We start from the raw sequence: 16,775 nt of genomic DNA on the forward strand, positions 1-16,775 counted from the left end.
CAGTGAGAGGTCTAGCATGTTATACGTATGTCACCAAGGCTCCTTAAGGAGAGAAAATATACTTTAATAAAGAAAAATCTCTAAGCATACCTCTATTGAACATTCAACATGGGGTGCTCTAGTGGTCCACTGAGAAGAAGCTGCACCGCAGTCCCAAAGCACGCAGTTCAAATCTACCAGCTGTTCTCCAAGGGGAAGGGCGATCTCCTAGCGTGTGATTTACCGCCTCTGAAAACCCGCTGGAGGGTCAGCTATTGGTCAGTTCTGACTTAACGACACACAACAACAACAACATATATTCACATGCTGCTTTAGAGTTAGTTCTGACCTCCACTGATCCTCCACTGGGTGTCTGATGTAAAATTTCCAAGGCTGTAAGTCTTTACTGGTAGAGACCGCCCACGTTTGTCCCCTGGAGTCACTGGTGGATTTGAACCGTCATAGACATGCAGCCTCTGGACCAGAAGTAAAACTCACTGTGGACTACGCCACTAGAGTTCCCTTACTTGTTAAACATAGATTTATATAAACTCTAAGTACAGCTCTCTGAAGGTTAACCTCAATTTGTTCTCTTTAACATCTCTACATGAATTGAATACAGTGAATAAAACTGCATTTTCCTCTGAAAGTCTTAGATCGAGGTCAAAGATGCAGAGGATGTTTATAGAAGTGACTGGCTGCACTTTGACCAAAAAGTACAAAATGGAGTCAGTCAGGACAAGGAGGCATTTGGCCTAGACTTGAGTTAGAAGTCTCAGCCACGCTAAGTGCCTTGGTTTTTAGAATTCTCCTCCTCACCCTCAAAGTGCCATTGTTGCTTTTTAAAGAGGTATTTAAAGAGGTCTTTTGCCGCAGATTTGCCCAATGCAATATGTCATTTGATTTCTTAGCTGCTGCTTCCTTGAACGTTATAATAAAGAACCACAAATGACAGGATTACAGCCTCTATTTGAGGCCTAGAAAGGGACGCCGACAGCTGTGCCCAGGAAAGTGGCAACAGCTCCGCAGGCCTGTGTCATGTGTACAAGGGGCCCTACCACCCTGCATTTGGGAACTCTGAGTCGTGCTGTTTGCCTGAGGGCAGTACCCAAATGCAGAAGTATCAGAATGTCCCTCAAAGGGGCATCGAGGCCCAGGAAAGCAGAGCTGCATCCCAGCCTGTCCTCTTGATCACAGCACCCACCCCCTCCCTGGCCTAGCCCAGGGAGCACTCGGGCAATACGTTCTGTCCCGTCAGTGGCCCTGTCTTGGGCCTTCATTTCTGTGTTCTCCGTTCCCCTCTCCTCCTTCCCTGCCACCTGCATTCTCACCCATCCCAAACCCTTTGTCTTTCCTCCCACTCACCATGCGAGCTATCTTCAAGTCACTCCTGGTGCCTGCCCTGTGTGGGGAGAAACTTTCGCACACGCTCCCCACCTCCCAGCCCTCCACGCCCCCTTCTTCTCCCAACCTTGGCTGACATCTTCCCAGATGTCATCTTGCTGGAGCAGTTTCGTGCATTCCTCGGGCTGAGGAAGCCTCGGTTCAGCAGCTAGAGGTCCTCAAAGGACCCTGCCCCACTGAGCAAAATTCAGCGTGTCACCTGAACCCAGCCCTCATCCTCTGCTTGTGAGGAGTTGGCAAGGCTGGCTCTTAGGGTGGCACAGCTCCACACCCTTCCCGGCCACCGCTGCAGGGACAAAGTGATTTACCAGAGAACCACAGCTCAGGAGAGCCAAATAAAAAAGAGCTGAAGGGGGCCTGTCCCAATAAGCAGCTGTGGTGGCACAGGGTCGGGCGGCTAACCTAAAGGTCCACATTTCAAATGTACCAGCTGCCCTGGGGGAGAAAGGTCTCTTCCTGTAAAGATTTACAACCTCGCGGAGGGCCAACGCGCCAGAATTAACTTGATGGCAGAGGGGTTGCTTTTGGTTTAAAAGCCACTCTGGAGAAACACAGTCTGGTCCCTTAAAGAAACCCTGTTCCCCCTTGGAAGCCCCTGTGGGGCAGTTCGATCCCGCCCTAATGGACTGAAATGAGTCGGGACCCACTGGACAATGGGTACTGCCTGTAGGAGCCATTCCAAGAGTCCAGGTGTGGTAATGGTTAAGAACGCAGCTGCTAACCAAAACGTTGGTGGTTTGAACTCACCAGGCACTTATTCCTTGAGAGAAAAATCTAGAACTCTCTCCTATAAAGACAGCAGCCTAGAAAACATGACAGGGAAGTTCTACTCAGTAACAGTGTTTCACTGTGATAAACAATTAACTTGATGGCACCTACCCAGACCAGGAAACATGCATTGTGACTGTGTATTTGGTAATCCTTTCCTTCTCACAACCCTTCAGAGGTTGGATCATTTTGTTTTCAGAAGAGAAACTGGGGCTGTCCTGCTGTAAGGAGGTCAGGTGGCATTTGCTCCATTCTGTGCCAGGCTCTGCTTGGTCCCTCTTCCCTAGGGAGACCAGAGATGTTAGCAACAGCAGCTTTACACAGGCATACAAATTAGTCATGCCCAGGGGCTACTGCCAGCCAGCAAGGATGTTAATACGTTCTGCACTCTCTGTGATGCCTGCCTGTCAGCCTGCTCCATTGGCTTCCTGCTTGGTGGTACCTCAGCTCTCTCCTCACTTGTGGCCTCCCCCATCAATTTATTATCAGCCTGACCCTCGCAGAACCCCAGGCCCTTCTGGTGCAGCCCCAGAGCCAAGACAGCCAACGGGCCACTATTCATTTGTGACTGTCCCAGTGAAAAAGGACACTGGGGGTTCAGTAGTGGGATTCTTACCTTCTGACAGGATATCTGCTTGATTCACAGCCAGGACACTGCATGCAACTCATGTCTCACGGTCCTCTGATGCTTAGCAGAATTCAGTGGCATTTTCAGACTAAGGAGGCCAAAAGACGTCCATCTGAAAGTCAGCCCACATAAACCCTACGGATTACATGTGTCTGATCCTCAACTGATCATGAGCAGAGAGCAGGACCAGGCATGTTTGGCTCTGTTTTGCGTGGCTCTCTGTGAGTTGAAGGAAGACTTGACAACAGCTAACAACATCCCCACTGAAAGAGCAGCTGGTGGGCAGTTTGGTTAGGTCCAAACAAACCAAGACAGAGAGCACAATGTAGACACAGAAGCCTGGAGACCTCACAACCTCTTTAACCAGTCGTGTGGGTATGAACAGGCATCATCTTTGGCTGTTTGCTTGAATGGTTGGACTGTGAAGACATATGGCCAGCTGCCTTGTCAAGCCAGCTTCAGTCTAGAAGAACTGAATTGACACGGAACTCGAGTTTGAAGGGTTGAGCCTTGTTTTGCTTTACAGGTCTAGAAACACAATCAGTTTCCCAGGTTTGGGATAGGGATACTGAGTCCCTCAGTTGCAAATGAAACTTCATCAGTTTAAGAATTTTGCCCCACCTCCAGAATACAGAACCCTTACTCGAGTGGCTTAAATAAGTCAGGGGGTTATTCTCTCATGAGAGAGAAATTGGTACCAATTGAGGTTCAGTCTGATTTCACCAAAGCACACATTTTAAATAAAGCATATTTGGGGAGAAAAATAAAAGAGAGAGAGAAGAGAGAGGGGGAAGAGAAAGAGGAGAGAGAGAAAGAGAGGGGAGAGAGGAGTGAGGAGAAGGGAGAGAGAGAAAGTTGGGTAGGCAGTCCTGGCCTGGTATGGCTTCCAGAGTCACCGGATGTTCTCATATCTTGGCATAGCTGTGAGAGCTCTTTCCTCCTTATTCACTTTCCAGGCAAGAAGGGAAGGGAGCCACAGGGCTCTTTTTAGCAGTCACCTCCTTTAAAGAGATGCCTGGAACTAGCTGTAACCGAGTCTGGGAAACATAGCCCACCAGCAGAGCCCGGGCTAACCAAGTAGCTGCTGTTGTAACTCTAAGTGCACCACGCATGTGCCAGACTAGAACTGTGTTCCACAGGCTTTTCAGAGGCTGGCTTTTCAAATGGAGACCACCAGGCCTTTCTTCCAGTGCATTTCTGGATAAATGCAAACCTCTAGTCTTCTGGTTGCAGCCATGCCCATTAACCATTTCCACCCCAGGGACTCCAAGCACATGCTACCTATTTCAGAGTAGGGTTCCTGTACTAAAGAAGGGAAGAATGTTTGCCAGAGTGACAGATCCTGCACAGTCACTTACAGAGAAGGATATATTTTTCTAGTGTCCAGGGTGTGCTTGTCTTACTCTCAGGAGTCTCCATTCTCAGAATCAAGTGACTGAACAAGAGGGTTACATAGGAAGGAGCCTGTAACTAGCAAAGTGAACAGACCCAGCTGATCAGAAGACCGCGAGTGCTCCACCGGGCCTTCTAGGGAGCAGAGCACTCGGGTCATTCATTCATTCATTCTCCCACCACTCAGGCAGCTGTCCCTCAAATACGCCTTGAATCTTAGCAACGAATGAAACACGTGGTGATAAGGGATGATAAGGCGCTCTAGGATCTTACTGTCTGGTAACAGAGAAGGGCACATGTGCCACCTGCAGTAGCAGAAGGTGATGCCAGCTGACAGGGATCAGGAAAGTGGGGGAATGAGTGATACCATCGAGGAATAAGTGCTTTAGGACAGCACCTTTAAAATCAGGCAGGACTTTGAGGCCTCTTCATTCCCCACCTCCTAGTTTCTCCCTTAGAAACTTTGGCTTCTCTCTGATTCCTCTTCCTTCTGTCCATGCCCTCTTCATGGGAGCCTTTCCTTGCTTTCAAGCAGAGCAAATGGGTCCCCCACTTGTCTATGCCTGTAATGGAGGTGATAGTAAAATATTCTGTCCCATTTCATGCTTCATGTGCTCCTGCAAGTCTGTCCAAACTGGCTGGGAAGCCAATGACCATCTCATTAATTTGGAATCACACTCTCCTAGCCAGTGAGCATCTTGCAGTGTGTAACATGTTGGGCTACTAACCAAAGAGTCAGCAGTTCAAATCCACCAACTGCTCCTCAGAAGAATGATGATGGGAGTAATCTCTTCCCATAAAGATTCACAGCCTTGGGAATCCAATGGAAGGTCACTAGGAGTTAAAACTGACTCTGCAGCAGTGGGCTTGGGGTTAACAGAAAATAGTTCTCCGGAATCAGGGCATTCCAGGCAAAGAGCTAGCAGAGACTTGGCCAAGTCTGAATGGTTCTTTGTCTCCAAATCTCTTTTTTTATTCTGTTTGCTTTTGTCATTAACCTGTCAGTTTCTGAGATTACAATTTTTGTCATACATTTTATGGTGGTTGCACCCAGATATTTTAATTTTACAAGTGAGCTCTTTCCAAAGTATACTATAGGATGTGAGGATTTTATTCTTAGTAAGCTCCTACTTGGAAAGTGACATTGCCTGACTTCATCCCTGGTTCCAGGGTGGGGCCCATCTGGAGGCCTGTGGACCACTGTTTATGCATTGCTGTGAGTTGTTGCCCAGTCAGCTCTGACTCCTAGTGACCCTATGAACAACGGCTGTGAACCCTGCCCTCTCCTGCACCATCCTCACTGTGCCAGTTATGCTTGAGCCCACTGCAACGGTCACTGTGTCAGTCCACCTTGTTGAGGGTCTTCCTCTTTATTGCTGAGCTCTGGTGGCTTAGTGGCAAGAAGTTGTGCTGCAATCTGAAAGGCACATGGTTCGAGGCCACCAGCTGCTCCACGGGAGAAGGATGGGCAATCTCCTCCCATCCGATTAACTGCTTCCGAAAACCCACCAGAAGGTTAGCTTTTGGTTGGTTCCAACTCTATAATACACAACAACATGAGTCCGTCAGGACTGTATGGTACATAATAACGGTATCTGACAGATGTGAGGCAAAAGGAAGACCCCTTTAAGTAGGGGCTTGGAGACGTGTGCAGTGAAATGTGGAAGTACATATGATGTGCTACATGTAAACTGGATTCGGTTCTAAAGGTAGAGGGAACTTCAGTGGCACAAGTCTGTAGAGTGGTGCTGCCTACCCATGTTTCCTGGTTGGTTTGAGTCCACCAGCACCTCAGAGAGAAAAAAATGGGCAATCCCGTGTGACTGTCAGCCTTAGAAACCCACTGGAGGTCAGCTATATGTTGGTTTCAACTCAAAACCAATGAGTACGTTTCCTCCTAAAAGTTCTGAATAAACATAAGCTCCTCCCCAGAGCCCTAGCCAAGCCTACAGATATTCCCTACAAACCTTCGCTCACTGGGACAGATTTGGGTGGCCCACACCCTTGTCTTCTATATAGTGTTGTAGTTAAGTGTCACCGAGTCAATTAAGACTCACGGCACCCTATGAACAGGTCTGAGCCCTGGCCTGTCCCGTGCCATCCTCACCATCTCTGATATACTTGAGCCCATTGTTACAGTCGTGGTGTCAATCCATTTTGTACGAGTCTTCCTCTCTTTCTAGGACCCCCCACCTTTCCAAGCATAATGTCTTTTCCCAAGGACTGGCCTCTTCTAACAACATGGCCAAAGTATGTGAAACGAAGTTTCACCATTCTTGCCTCTCAGGAGCGCCCTGGTTGCACTTTCTCTAAGAAAGACTTGTTTTTTCTTTAGGCAGTCCATGAGGTATTTAGGCCTCTTTTCCAACACTGCAACTCAAAGGCATAAATTCTTATTTGATATTCCTTACTTATTATCCAAGTTCAGATACACAGGAAGAAATGCAGAAGATCAAGACTTGGATCAGGTGCCCTTAGTCTCCAAACTGACATCCTTATTCTTTAGGACTTTGAAAAGGTCCTTGATAGCAGATTTTCCCAATGTAACATATCTTTAAATTTTTTTACTATTGTTACCCTGGGTGTTGAATCTTTTGTCCATTTATAATGATATTGACTATTGGTCCAGTGGTGAGAAATTTTGCTTTCTTAATGTTGACATGAAATCCATATTAAAAGCTGTAGCCCTTGCCCATCTGCAGCAAGTGTTTCAAGTCCTCTTCACTTTCAACAAACAAGACTGTGTCATCTGCATAACCTGAGTATAATGTTCCTCCAATTTTGATGCCACATTCTTTTTCATACAGTCCAGCTTCTCAAGTTACTTGCTCAGCACACAGACTGAATAAGTGTGGAGGAAGGATACAGCCTTGATATATACCTTTCTTTTATTTTAAACCATGCAGTGTCTTGATCTTAAGCCATGCAGGTTCTTTTGCTGTGTTTGGACTACAGCTTTTTGGTCTAGGTATAGTTTTTGCATTGACACACTTAAGTGTTCTGGGATTCTGATTTCTCTTATTTTACATATTCTAAACCTATAAATCTGAGTATTGAATTATAAATTATGTGAGGATTACTGGGGCTATCACTTCAATATGTTATCATCATCTCTTTATTATTGGTATTATTTATTATTTTTAGCATTCCTCTGATTGTTGACCAAGTGCCCGGGAATCTTGTATCCTGACAGACCTCTCTCTGGACTGTCTACTTCTTTAAAAAGGATCACAAGTCCATTCAGCTTCTCACGGCAGGCTTCTGACAACCATCAGCTTCCTTGAAATGGGACTCCTGCACCAAGGACACACTTCTTTTCTGTTACAACACATTTCATGGTTTTAGGCATTTTATAGACTCAGGAGGGACCAGCTCCTGGAGAAGGACATCATGCTTGGAAAAAGTAGAGGGTCCGTGTAGAAGAGGAAGACCTTGAACCCTCACGGTCTGACACAGGACCACATCAATGGTGTGAGCATGGCAGACATTGAGGACAGTGCACATTGGGCAGGGGCTCCTTCTATCGTACGCAGGGTTACCACTCGTCAAAGCCAACTCGTGGCACCTACCACAGTTTCCATGGAAAAAAACCACACAGAGGCAGAGATTCTGCGCATGGCCCTGCCCTCACAAGGTCCCTCATGCTTCTCCTCACTCTTTCCCTCCCCACTGGTTTCCCCTCACCCCTAATCTAACCTGTAGTGTGCTTGGCATGTTCCCTTCACCAAGGACCTAGGAAGGTAACTAGGGTCAAGCCCTGGAGCCCAGGTGGAGAAGCGTCCCCAGTCCCTACAAGGGAGCCCACCATGCTATTGACTTGGGCTCCCAGATCCCTTCCCCATAAGCAATGTTTGAGAATAGTCCAAGAATATTCTGACAGCAGTCAGTACAGAGAGCGAGAGCTGTTTAAGAGCGTGATGTGGCTACTGAGAGGACAAAGCACTAGGTAAGACATTGTAAAGGGAGTTGGAAAGGTGGTGATTGACATATAGGCCATACTGATGCATTCCATGGGGGGGTGACAGGAAGTGGGAGGTGAGGGAGAAACCAAAAGTGACTCCTGAGATCTCAGACCTGTTTTGTTCACTGGTAAAAACAGTGCTCTGTATGCAGACAGAGCACTCTTCTTGAGTCCTTTTTGACTATGATCCCATGGAGATACATCACAGCAATACCTTATCTAGTACAACACACACAGGCACACATACTGCATATAGAACAGCTCCAGTGAGTTAGCCTTATTGCAAACAGTTCACACAGAATTGTTGAAGGAATTCCAGATCATTTGAAAACAAAATTCTGATTGCAACCCCTAGATTGATTTCATAGGCTACTGTCGTTAGGTCGTTAGGTGTTGTCAGTCCATTTTCTGAGCTCTGGCAGCTTAGAGTGTAAGGAGTTGCACTGCCAACACAAAGACAGGCAGTTCAAAACCACCAGCAGCTCCATGGGAGAAAGATGGGCAATTTACAGCCTCTCACAACCTGCTGGAGGGTCAACTATGAGTGTTTCATTTCGATGACTCAACAACAACAGTCCATTTTCAAACCACAGTAATGCCATTGACTGAGTAAAGCTACCCCACAGGATTGCCTGGGCTGCAGCCTGTACAGGAACAAATTACCAGAACTTCCTCCCACAGAGCCTTTGCGTGGGTTTAAACCTCCAACCTTGTAGTGAAGTCGCTGATGAATTTAATTGTGTGACCAGGGCTATTTCATAGTCGACTAATGGATTCCAACTAGGTACTCAGATAGAGAATGGGTCAGGAGGAGCAGGCTGAAGGAGTGGGCTGTGGGTGGGATGAACTCGGATTATGCTGGTGGGCATCCATAGGGAAAGGCCGGGCTGGCAATGGGAGAGTTCAGCACAGGTGGAATGGTAGACTTTGTGGGAGGTTTTACTTCATCTCTCTGTCTCTCGATCTCTTTCTCCTCCACAGACAGGAAGATTTCTGGGGGAGGTGGACGGTGCTTTCATGACCCAACTGCTAAGCATGGGGGTGTTCAGCCAGTAAGTGGGACACACTTCCTCAGTTGAAGACACAGCCCAGGCAATACATGATGCTAAACTGTCCAGAGAGACACAGTGTCCTGACCTCAAAAACTCACATTGAAAGCCCGAAAGGGTTCCAAAAGCAAGCTTTCTGAGGCCAGGGACTAGCAATGAGGTGGGAAGGGCCAGGTGCTCATGTGGGCATCTTTGCTGGGGATCTTCTTTCTAGCAATTCAGACATTAAAGGGGAAACCATCCAGCTCAAAGAGCAAGCCATCTGCTATCCCTTTATCTTCTTAAACTACCCAAAAGTCCAGCAACGTAATTTTCAGCATGTGCTTCTTCTGACTGCCCCGGCCCTAACTCCCGCATTGTTAGAAGTGGTAGTGAATGGATACATTGCCAGCAAACCTCCCCTGAAGCAGGGACATGGAGATTGGTGATAGTCTTAGACTCACATATCTGGTTTCTGGTTTTCAGAGTGACCATGTACGACTACCAGGCCATGTGCAAGCCCCCAAATCACCACCACAGCGCAGCACAGTCCCTGACCAGTGTGAGTGTCCACCCAGCCCTTCCTTCTGCACATCTGCAGGTCTGAGGCTCTTCCCAGCCTGAGGGAGATGCTTGTCATCAAAGCCAGGACTGCCCACCGCACTGGTCTGTCTTCATCCCGCGACAAGCAGCCTGGGCCCAGGCCACACTATTGACCCAAAACGTCCTCTCCACATCTATCTTCACCCCTGCTCCTGCCCCCTCCCCAAACCCGGGACCTCAAGGGAACAATTCTGGCAGCTAGTGAAATAGAGGATTGGGGCACAGAAAGGCCATGCCCCCCCCTGTTGCTGTGCACTCAGCCTCACCTGCTGGTGCTGTCACACAAATCTTCATGGATCCTTGGCAGCTGCCGCCCTCCAAACACCAACAAGCATCTCCTGGAGATGCAGAGCCTGCCAGGGGTCAGGGGCACTGCCTAAACCCCTGCTGCCTGAACTACAATAGGAATTGCCCACGTAACTGCTGAGAAAGGAGTGGGAGGAGGTGGACCTTCCTGGCTCTGCTCAGCTGCTTCTCCCTCTGGGCAAGGTGGTAACAGCATGCCCTCTCCTTTCCAGCCAATCCGGGCCTTCCTGACTGCTACTAGGTGGCTGCTGAATGAGCTCTTGCTGTGAGTAGGGGTGTGGGGAGACAGGGATGGGGCTGTAGGTGTTGTTCATGACAAGGTCTGAGGTCCAGGTTGCCTCACCTGGTACCAGCCCAGGGGAAGGATGCCAAGGTCCCTGAGTGGATGTGACTCATATGTAAGGGCCCCCGCCTCCTCCCTGTATCCAGAAGCACCTCTTCTTCCCCCGGAGCCCTCAAATAAAGAAGAAGGTAGCCTTATGAAGTCACTAGTGTATATACTTTCATGAATGTAGTTATTAGTAAGACTAGGGGAAAGTAAGAGGGGGAACCCACAATATATGTGAAAGAAATATAATGCAAGTGAGTGTCTAAAACACAAGGTACATGCATAAAACACAATATATAGGAAGGGCAGGCCGAGCCCTCCAGGAGCAATGTTGTTCCAACCCTCTCTGAGAAGTGGGGAGGGCAAGTGGGTCTCCCAGATCCGTCCTGTGTCTTACAGGTTCCTGCTGGAGTTGGGCGCCTGGGGCACATGGCATGCAGACAGCGGGGCTGAGGGTGAGTGCACCTCGAGGATCATGGCATGGATTTAATAGCAGTGTCACCTCAGTCAGGTGGACTGAGACTTTTAAGTGATGGCGTGGGTGACAGGTCAATGGGGTACTCTGGGGGGGGGGTCCTTGTTCATGTCATATCTTGTCCTGTCTGCTTTCATCACCTTCCTCTCACACCTGGCTTTCCCCACCTCTCTGTGTGATACCTCATCATCCTGGGACATCATTCATCCGCAAACCATCACTCATCCCTCGTGACATCATCACCCTGTGACATCCTGACCTCGCATGACGTCATGACCTTCCTGTGCCCTGTCCGCTCGCTCATGCTGGGTCTCATTTCCTGTGCAGCCAAAACCGTTTTCCATCACTGTAAGTAGCATCCAGTCAGGAGACCATGGTTGCCCAAGGGTGGGGTAAGGGAACAGTGAGCTGCAAGGGCTGTGTCTCCGAGATAAACCTGGGCAGCCCCTCCACCCCACATCATTCCAGTCTCCTCTCCCAGCTGACAGCACTGTTCCTGGGCCGAGGGGCTAGCTCAGATCTCACATGTATAAGCACACCCCAGGAAAATTTGTAAATGCCCACCATCTCCCACGGTAAGAGAAGTTTAGACTCCAGGGTGACACGGTCTAGCACCTGTAACCAAGGGCAGGTGGCAGTCCACCCGGTCCCGCCAGCCAGGGGGGTAGTGAGCCCTCAGCAGCACCTCAAGTGAGAGGGGATGGAAAGCAGAGCCCTTGTTCCCAGGAAGGTCTCAGGACAGAAGAAACAAACTTGTTTGAGGGCAGAGCACCCATAATGGAAAGCCTTAACCATCAATCAAAAGAAAACCTCAACCTCAGCCAGTGGGAACTCAGCCACACCCTCAGGAGAGGGATGACCACCTCATACTTAAACATAAAAGGAAATAAGCACACACCTACTCCTGGGGCACCCGGGAGCTCCTGTAACCACAAGGCAGTCTCCAGTTGGACAGTTCCGTTCAACTCCTTCAGCACAACAGGACTTTCCCTCGCAGCCCTGGACAGTCTCACGGCCTGGGCTGCACCCGTCTCACCTCAGCCCTGCCCCTCCCAGGCTCATTCTTCACACGGATCTTGCCCTGCTCCGTGCCAGGGCCCAGGCTTTGGCCCTGCAGGTGTCCTCAGGCCTCAGCTCACTTGGCTGATTCCATGCCACACTTCTAGACTCCTTTTGGAAATCACACTCCACAGTGTTCACAGGACAGCTCTGAGGGACAGTTCACAGTCACTTGGTGTCTGTGACAGGAACCAGGAACCATGTGTCAAAGCCTATGTAGAAGCTGAGCCCTGCACAGAAATAGAAAACAAGAGTTTCACCACACAGTGAGGCAGGGTGGGCACACAGCATCTCTCTCTGCTTCTCTTGTCTTCTCTTTCTGCTAGCAGCTGCAGCTTGAAGATGATCTTAGTTCTTTGGTAAAAAGTAAGAGGATTCTCCTCAATCTGTTGTTCAAAATTCCCCTACTTCAGAGTATATCCCTGGAGGGTCTTCTCTCTCTGACTAGCAGTCCAGGCCTGGTCCTGTCAGTCTTCAGCATCTTCAGGAAACTGGGCTTGCAGGCCAAGGACTGGGTTCCAGTATAGGCATTGCCTGCCCCTCCGACGCCAGCTATGTGACCTTGGGAAGCCATGTTTTATGGCATTGCTGTGATTGTTATAATGGGTACTACTGAGATAAACTTACCAGGCAAACTGGCTCAGGTGACAGAGTGAGGCAGGTCCAGCCCCCAGCAGTTCCCCCCACGCATGAAGCCAGCAGGACGGGTCTGCAAGGAGAGGAGCTGAGGGCAGACTTGTACAGGCTCGGCCAGAGCTGCTGTTCTCTGACCATAAGCAGAGCCAGGAAGGGAACCTGACCCAACATCACAACTGTTGTGGATGCTGTGACTGTTTCTCCTATTAAGAGTTTTCTGCCATAGACTGGCCTTTCTTTTTGGTTCAAGGTCCGGTAAGAAGCTTCTGAATCTGGAAATTAATAAGACCTGTAACAACACTTGAATAGTTTTTTATTCTTTCACCCTGAGAAATGCCAAATGTGCCTCGCGCCTTTGTTGTTCTAATGCCAGGATTTTGCATATTTCATGATAATGTTTTGCTTTCTTTGTCTTTTCAGAGGGCCCTTTGAAATCTGTTATTGTCATTTCTTCCATTCCTTTTAGCTTTTTATATTCTAAAGCAAGCTTCAGAGTATCTTTTCTTTTTCCCCCTGCTTTTTGTTTTCTTCACATATGAAGATGCTCTCCTTGACAGTATCCCACAACTGGTCTGATCTTCAGTTCTCAGTGTTCAGGGTATCTGATCCATTCCTGAGATAGTCCTAGCTTCAGGTGGGACAGACTCAAGGTCATATTTTGACTTTCATAGGCTTATTTTCATTCTCTTCCATTTCAACTTGAACTAGCACATGAGTGATTGATGTTCTGTTACAGTCAGTCCCTGTCCTTCTTCCAACACAATGCTTAATTGTACTCATGTGTAACCTGTACATAGACCAAGTAGTAGTCATTTGAACAGAAAACAGGGATATTGGACAGCTTTAAATCAGGAAAGGCACCAATCATAATAAATGTTATAAAGCATTCTATGAATCATTGAATTAAAAACTAATGCCATTTGCAAACTTCAAAATTTTTAAAATCAGAAAAGATGTGTATTAAGGTTGTATTCTATCAACTTACTCAATCTTTATGCTAAGGTGACCTAAGAGACTGGACTATATGAAGAGATGGCATCAAGATTGGAGGCCACCAGCGATGACACAATCTGTCTTGATGAAAGCAAAGATGACTTGAGACACTTACCAGTGAAGCTCAGAGACTACAGACTTTGTTAAGAAATGAACCTCCATATAAAGAAAACTAAAATCCTCAAAACTGGCCCAGTAAGCAACATTATGACAAACAGAGGAAAGACTGGCATCGAGGATTTTTTTACTGGGATTCACCATTGAGATCAAACAATGTAAAAATGCGGGCAGAGGTGCCGCTGAGAACCTCTCCAAAGTGCTAAAGGGCAAAGACAGGGAAAACTAAGTGCACCTGGCCTAAGCCGTGATGCCTTCAATCACCGCACATATGTGTGAGAGCTGGACGAGGAATGAGGAAAACAGAAGAGTTGATGCCTTTGGAGTAGTGATGAAGAGGAAGAATATCGATTAGAATGTGAATTATCAAAAGAATCAACAATTTTGTCTCGAAAGAAGAATGGCCAGAATGTTACATGGAGGTGGGACTGGTGAAACTTGTCTCACGTATGATGGGCATGTTAGCTGGGGGATCAGTAGAGGGTGAGCCACAAGGAGGAAGATCCTCAAACAGGATGAATTCACACAGCGGCTGAAGGAATGCACTCGAGCACAAAGTGACCTGTGCGACGGCCCAGGGCCCGGCAGTGGTTCATGCTGTTGTTGATAGTCTCTAAGCGTCAGAGATGATGTGATGTTACCTAATAGCCTTTTAGGACCATTACAAAATAAAGTCACATCTATGCCTCTATTTCCAGGCCTATAAAATAAGGACAATGCTACTCTGTCCTCCTATTTCACAGGCATGCCAGAAGAACAAATGAAAGGCTTGGAAAGGGCTTTGAAGAAATGGGTTCTTTCTACACAAAGTACTGCGGCTATCTGGAACAATCGCGATTCCCTTCGCCTCCAGACCAGCCCAGCATGATGCCTGTCCTCAAGAGCAGGCTTCTCTTTTGGATTCATCTTTTGTTCTTGTCTTAATATAAGTGTCACACAGACAACCCTAGGAACCTGAGGTGCTGCTGGGATGAGGGGTCCCCTGGTCTTGGGCAGCTTTTCGTACTAGTACTCACTGTCCCCTCTCTTTTGGCCTGGTGGTGTGGCCAAGATCCCTGCTGCCCTGCTGGGTGTCTGTTCTACAGGAAGAGTTGGGGCCTGACTAGGAGCCAGACCAGGGCTGACCTCAGAGCTGTATTTGCTAAAGCAGCACTTAAGTTAAACTCGGAAGTGTCTCCTTTTTACCATGAATGGGAGGTAGGCTAAAGTCTCTGGACAGGCTGCATCTTCTTTTGTCATTGATATTCTTGGCTGGTCTGATGGTAGTGGGGTATCAGAAACTGTTAACATTAGTGCAACTCATTGATATCCTCACTATCTCAGGGCTGAAAGGGACCCCTAAATGGCACATTTATATGACCTCCCTCCTTGAGGCCGACCTTTCGGTGAGGATGTAAGAGTTGCTACGAGGTTCCCCTGAACTCCTGTGCACACACATGCCTACCTACTTCCATATGTGTGTGCAGAGCAGCACTGCTCCAGCAGGGTTTCCAGGGCTACCATTTTTCAGAGGCAGACCACTGGGTCTCTGCTGAGACACTTCTGGGGGGGTTCACACTGCCTAGTCTAGGGCATGTCCATTTGTGTCACCGTGGGATGCTACACATTGAGGATACAGGCTTCCAAAGAGAGGACGTGGCCTGCCCAAGGCCACAGGGCAGTGGATTGCACTGTCCATTGGGAGAACTCTCTGCTTCATTTGTTCCTGGTTCCTCTTCCCTTCCCTCCTCTCTCATCACCTTTACTTGTCCCAGGAATTTTCAAATAAGCAAATGTGCAAATAGACTAGGAAGAAAAACACCTCAGGCTCACTGTGGTCAAGGCAGCATCCACTGACCCTCCACTGGGTTTCTGTGGCTGTAAATCATACAGGAGACAGTCCATCTTCTCTGGAGAAGCCTCTGGTGGATTCTAACAGCCAGAGATGCGTCACTCCGGGGTTGGTAGTACAACTCCCTAGGAATGGGACCACCAGAGCTCCCCGGTGGTAGAAGAGAATGGACTCGCGGCAGCAGCGAACCTCTCATCTCAAAGTGTTCAAGCAGAGATGGGGTGTGTGTGTGTGTGTGGGGGGTGATATCTCGGATCTCTCCCATCTCTGTGACGCTCTTCCTCACATCTGTGCCCGTTTTCCCACAGCCCACAAACACAAGAAACTGGACATGCTGCAGCCCTGTGACACAGAGTACCCCGTGTTTGTGCACCAAACGGCCATCCAGGAGGCCAATGGGATTATTGAGTGCGGGATCTGTCAGAAGTAAGTTCTCTCTCATGGCAAAACAGATGTCTTGTAGGGATCTGTGACCATCAAGGAGTTGGTGTAGGAGAAATAGGCAAGGCTTCCAAGTCTCTAGGGAGGACACCATTTGTTTATCATATTCACTGTCCTCAGGGAAGGAAACGTAGGGTAGAGGGTATGAGGTGAGGACAGTTGAGGGCATTGGACAGTTCGGTGTGCTCAAGACAGGGAATCCAAGAAAGACAGTTCAGAGAACCATGTCAGCAAGTTCCCTTCACCCCCAGGTCCCAGAGCACCACAGACGACTCCACAATCACTCTTGATTCAGCATTTGCCTCCTTTACCTTTGTTTTGCTGTTAATATGAGCCATTGAGTCAGAACCAACTCGTAGCTGACCCTCCAGTGTTTTTCAGAAGCTGTAAATCAAGGAGAAGGGAGAATACTTCTGACTCTGGGGGATTCAAAGCGCCTGCCTTTGGGTTGGCAGCACAACGCCTCAAGATAAGCCACCAGCTCTCCTTACTCTTGCTTAGGAATGTGTTAAAAACAACAACAGTTACCAGTGAGTCATTAACAACCCATGTGCCCTCGCGTGTCACAGCAGACCTGAGCTCCATAGGGTTTTCAGTGACTGAGTTTTCAGAAGTAGTTCACCAGACTTTACTTGTGAATGCCTCTGAGTGGATCTGAACCTCCAACAAGTGGGTTTAGCAGTCAAGGGCATTCGTTAACCTTTTACCAGGAGACTCCCAGCTCAGAGATAGAAGCTCAAGAACGGAACTGTGAACACCCACAGAAGCACAGTAATACACAAGCCCTGTCAGAAACCATGCAGGCTACCACTCCACTGAGGGGACA

General features: G+C 48.2%; 1 protein-coding gene across 1 annotated transcript in view; it reads left to right on the forward strand.

The window, feature by feature from the left end:
- Positions 1-16,775, forward strand: part of CACNA2D4 (calcium channel, voltage-dependent, alpha 2/delta subunit 4) — a 146,747-nt gene that overhangs the window by 125,372 nt on the left and 4,600 nt on the right. Inside the window, exons 31-36 of the mRNA XM_006891375.1 lie at positions 9,114-9,184; positions 9,647-9,722; positions 10,282-10,334; positions 10,797-10,852; positions 11,200-11,220; positions 15,817-15,934. Coding sequence (XP_006891437.1) covers positions 9,114-9,184; positions 9,647-9,722; positions 10,282-10,334; positions 10,797-10,852; positions 11,200-11,220; positions 15,817-15,934 — 395 coding nt within the window. The remainder of the gene's footprint in view (positions 1-9,113; positions 9,185-9,646; positions 9,723-10,281; positions 10,335-10,796; positions 10,853-11,199; positions 11,221-15,816; positions 15,935-16,775) is intronic.

This window comes from Elephantulus edwardii, unplaced genomic scaffold, assembly GCF_000299155.1.
Source record: "Elephantulus edwardii isolate Elephantulus edwardi_28Jun2011 unplaced genomic scaffold, EleEdw1.0 scaffold00096, whole genome shotgun sequence".
Taxonomy (NCBI): domain Eukaryota; kingdom Metazoa; phylum Chordata; class Mammalia; order Macroscelidea; family Macroscelididae; genus Elephantulus; species Elephantulus edwardii.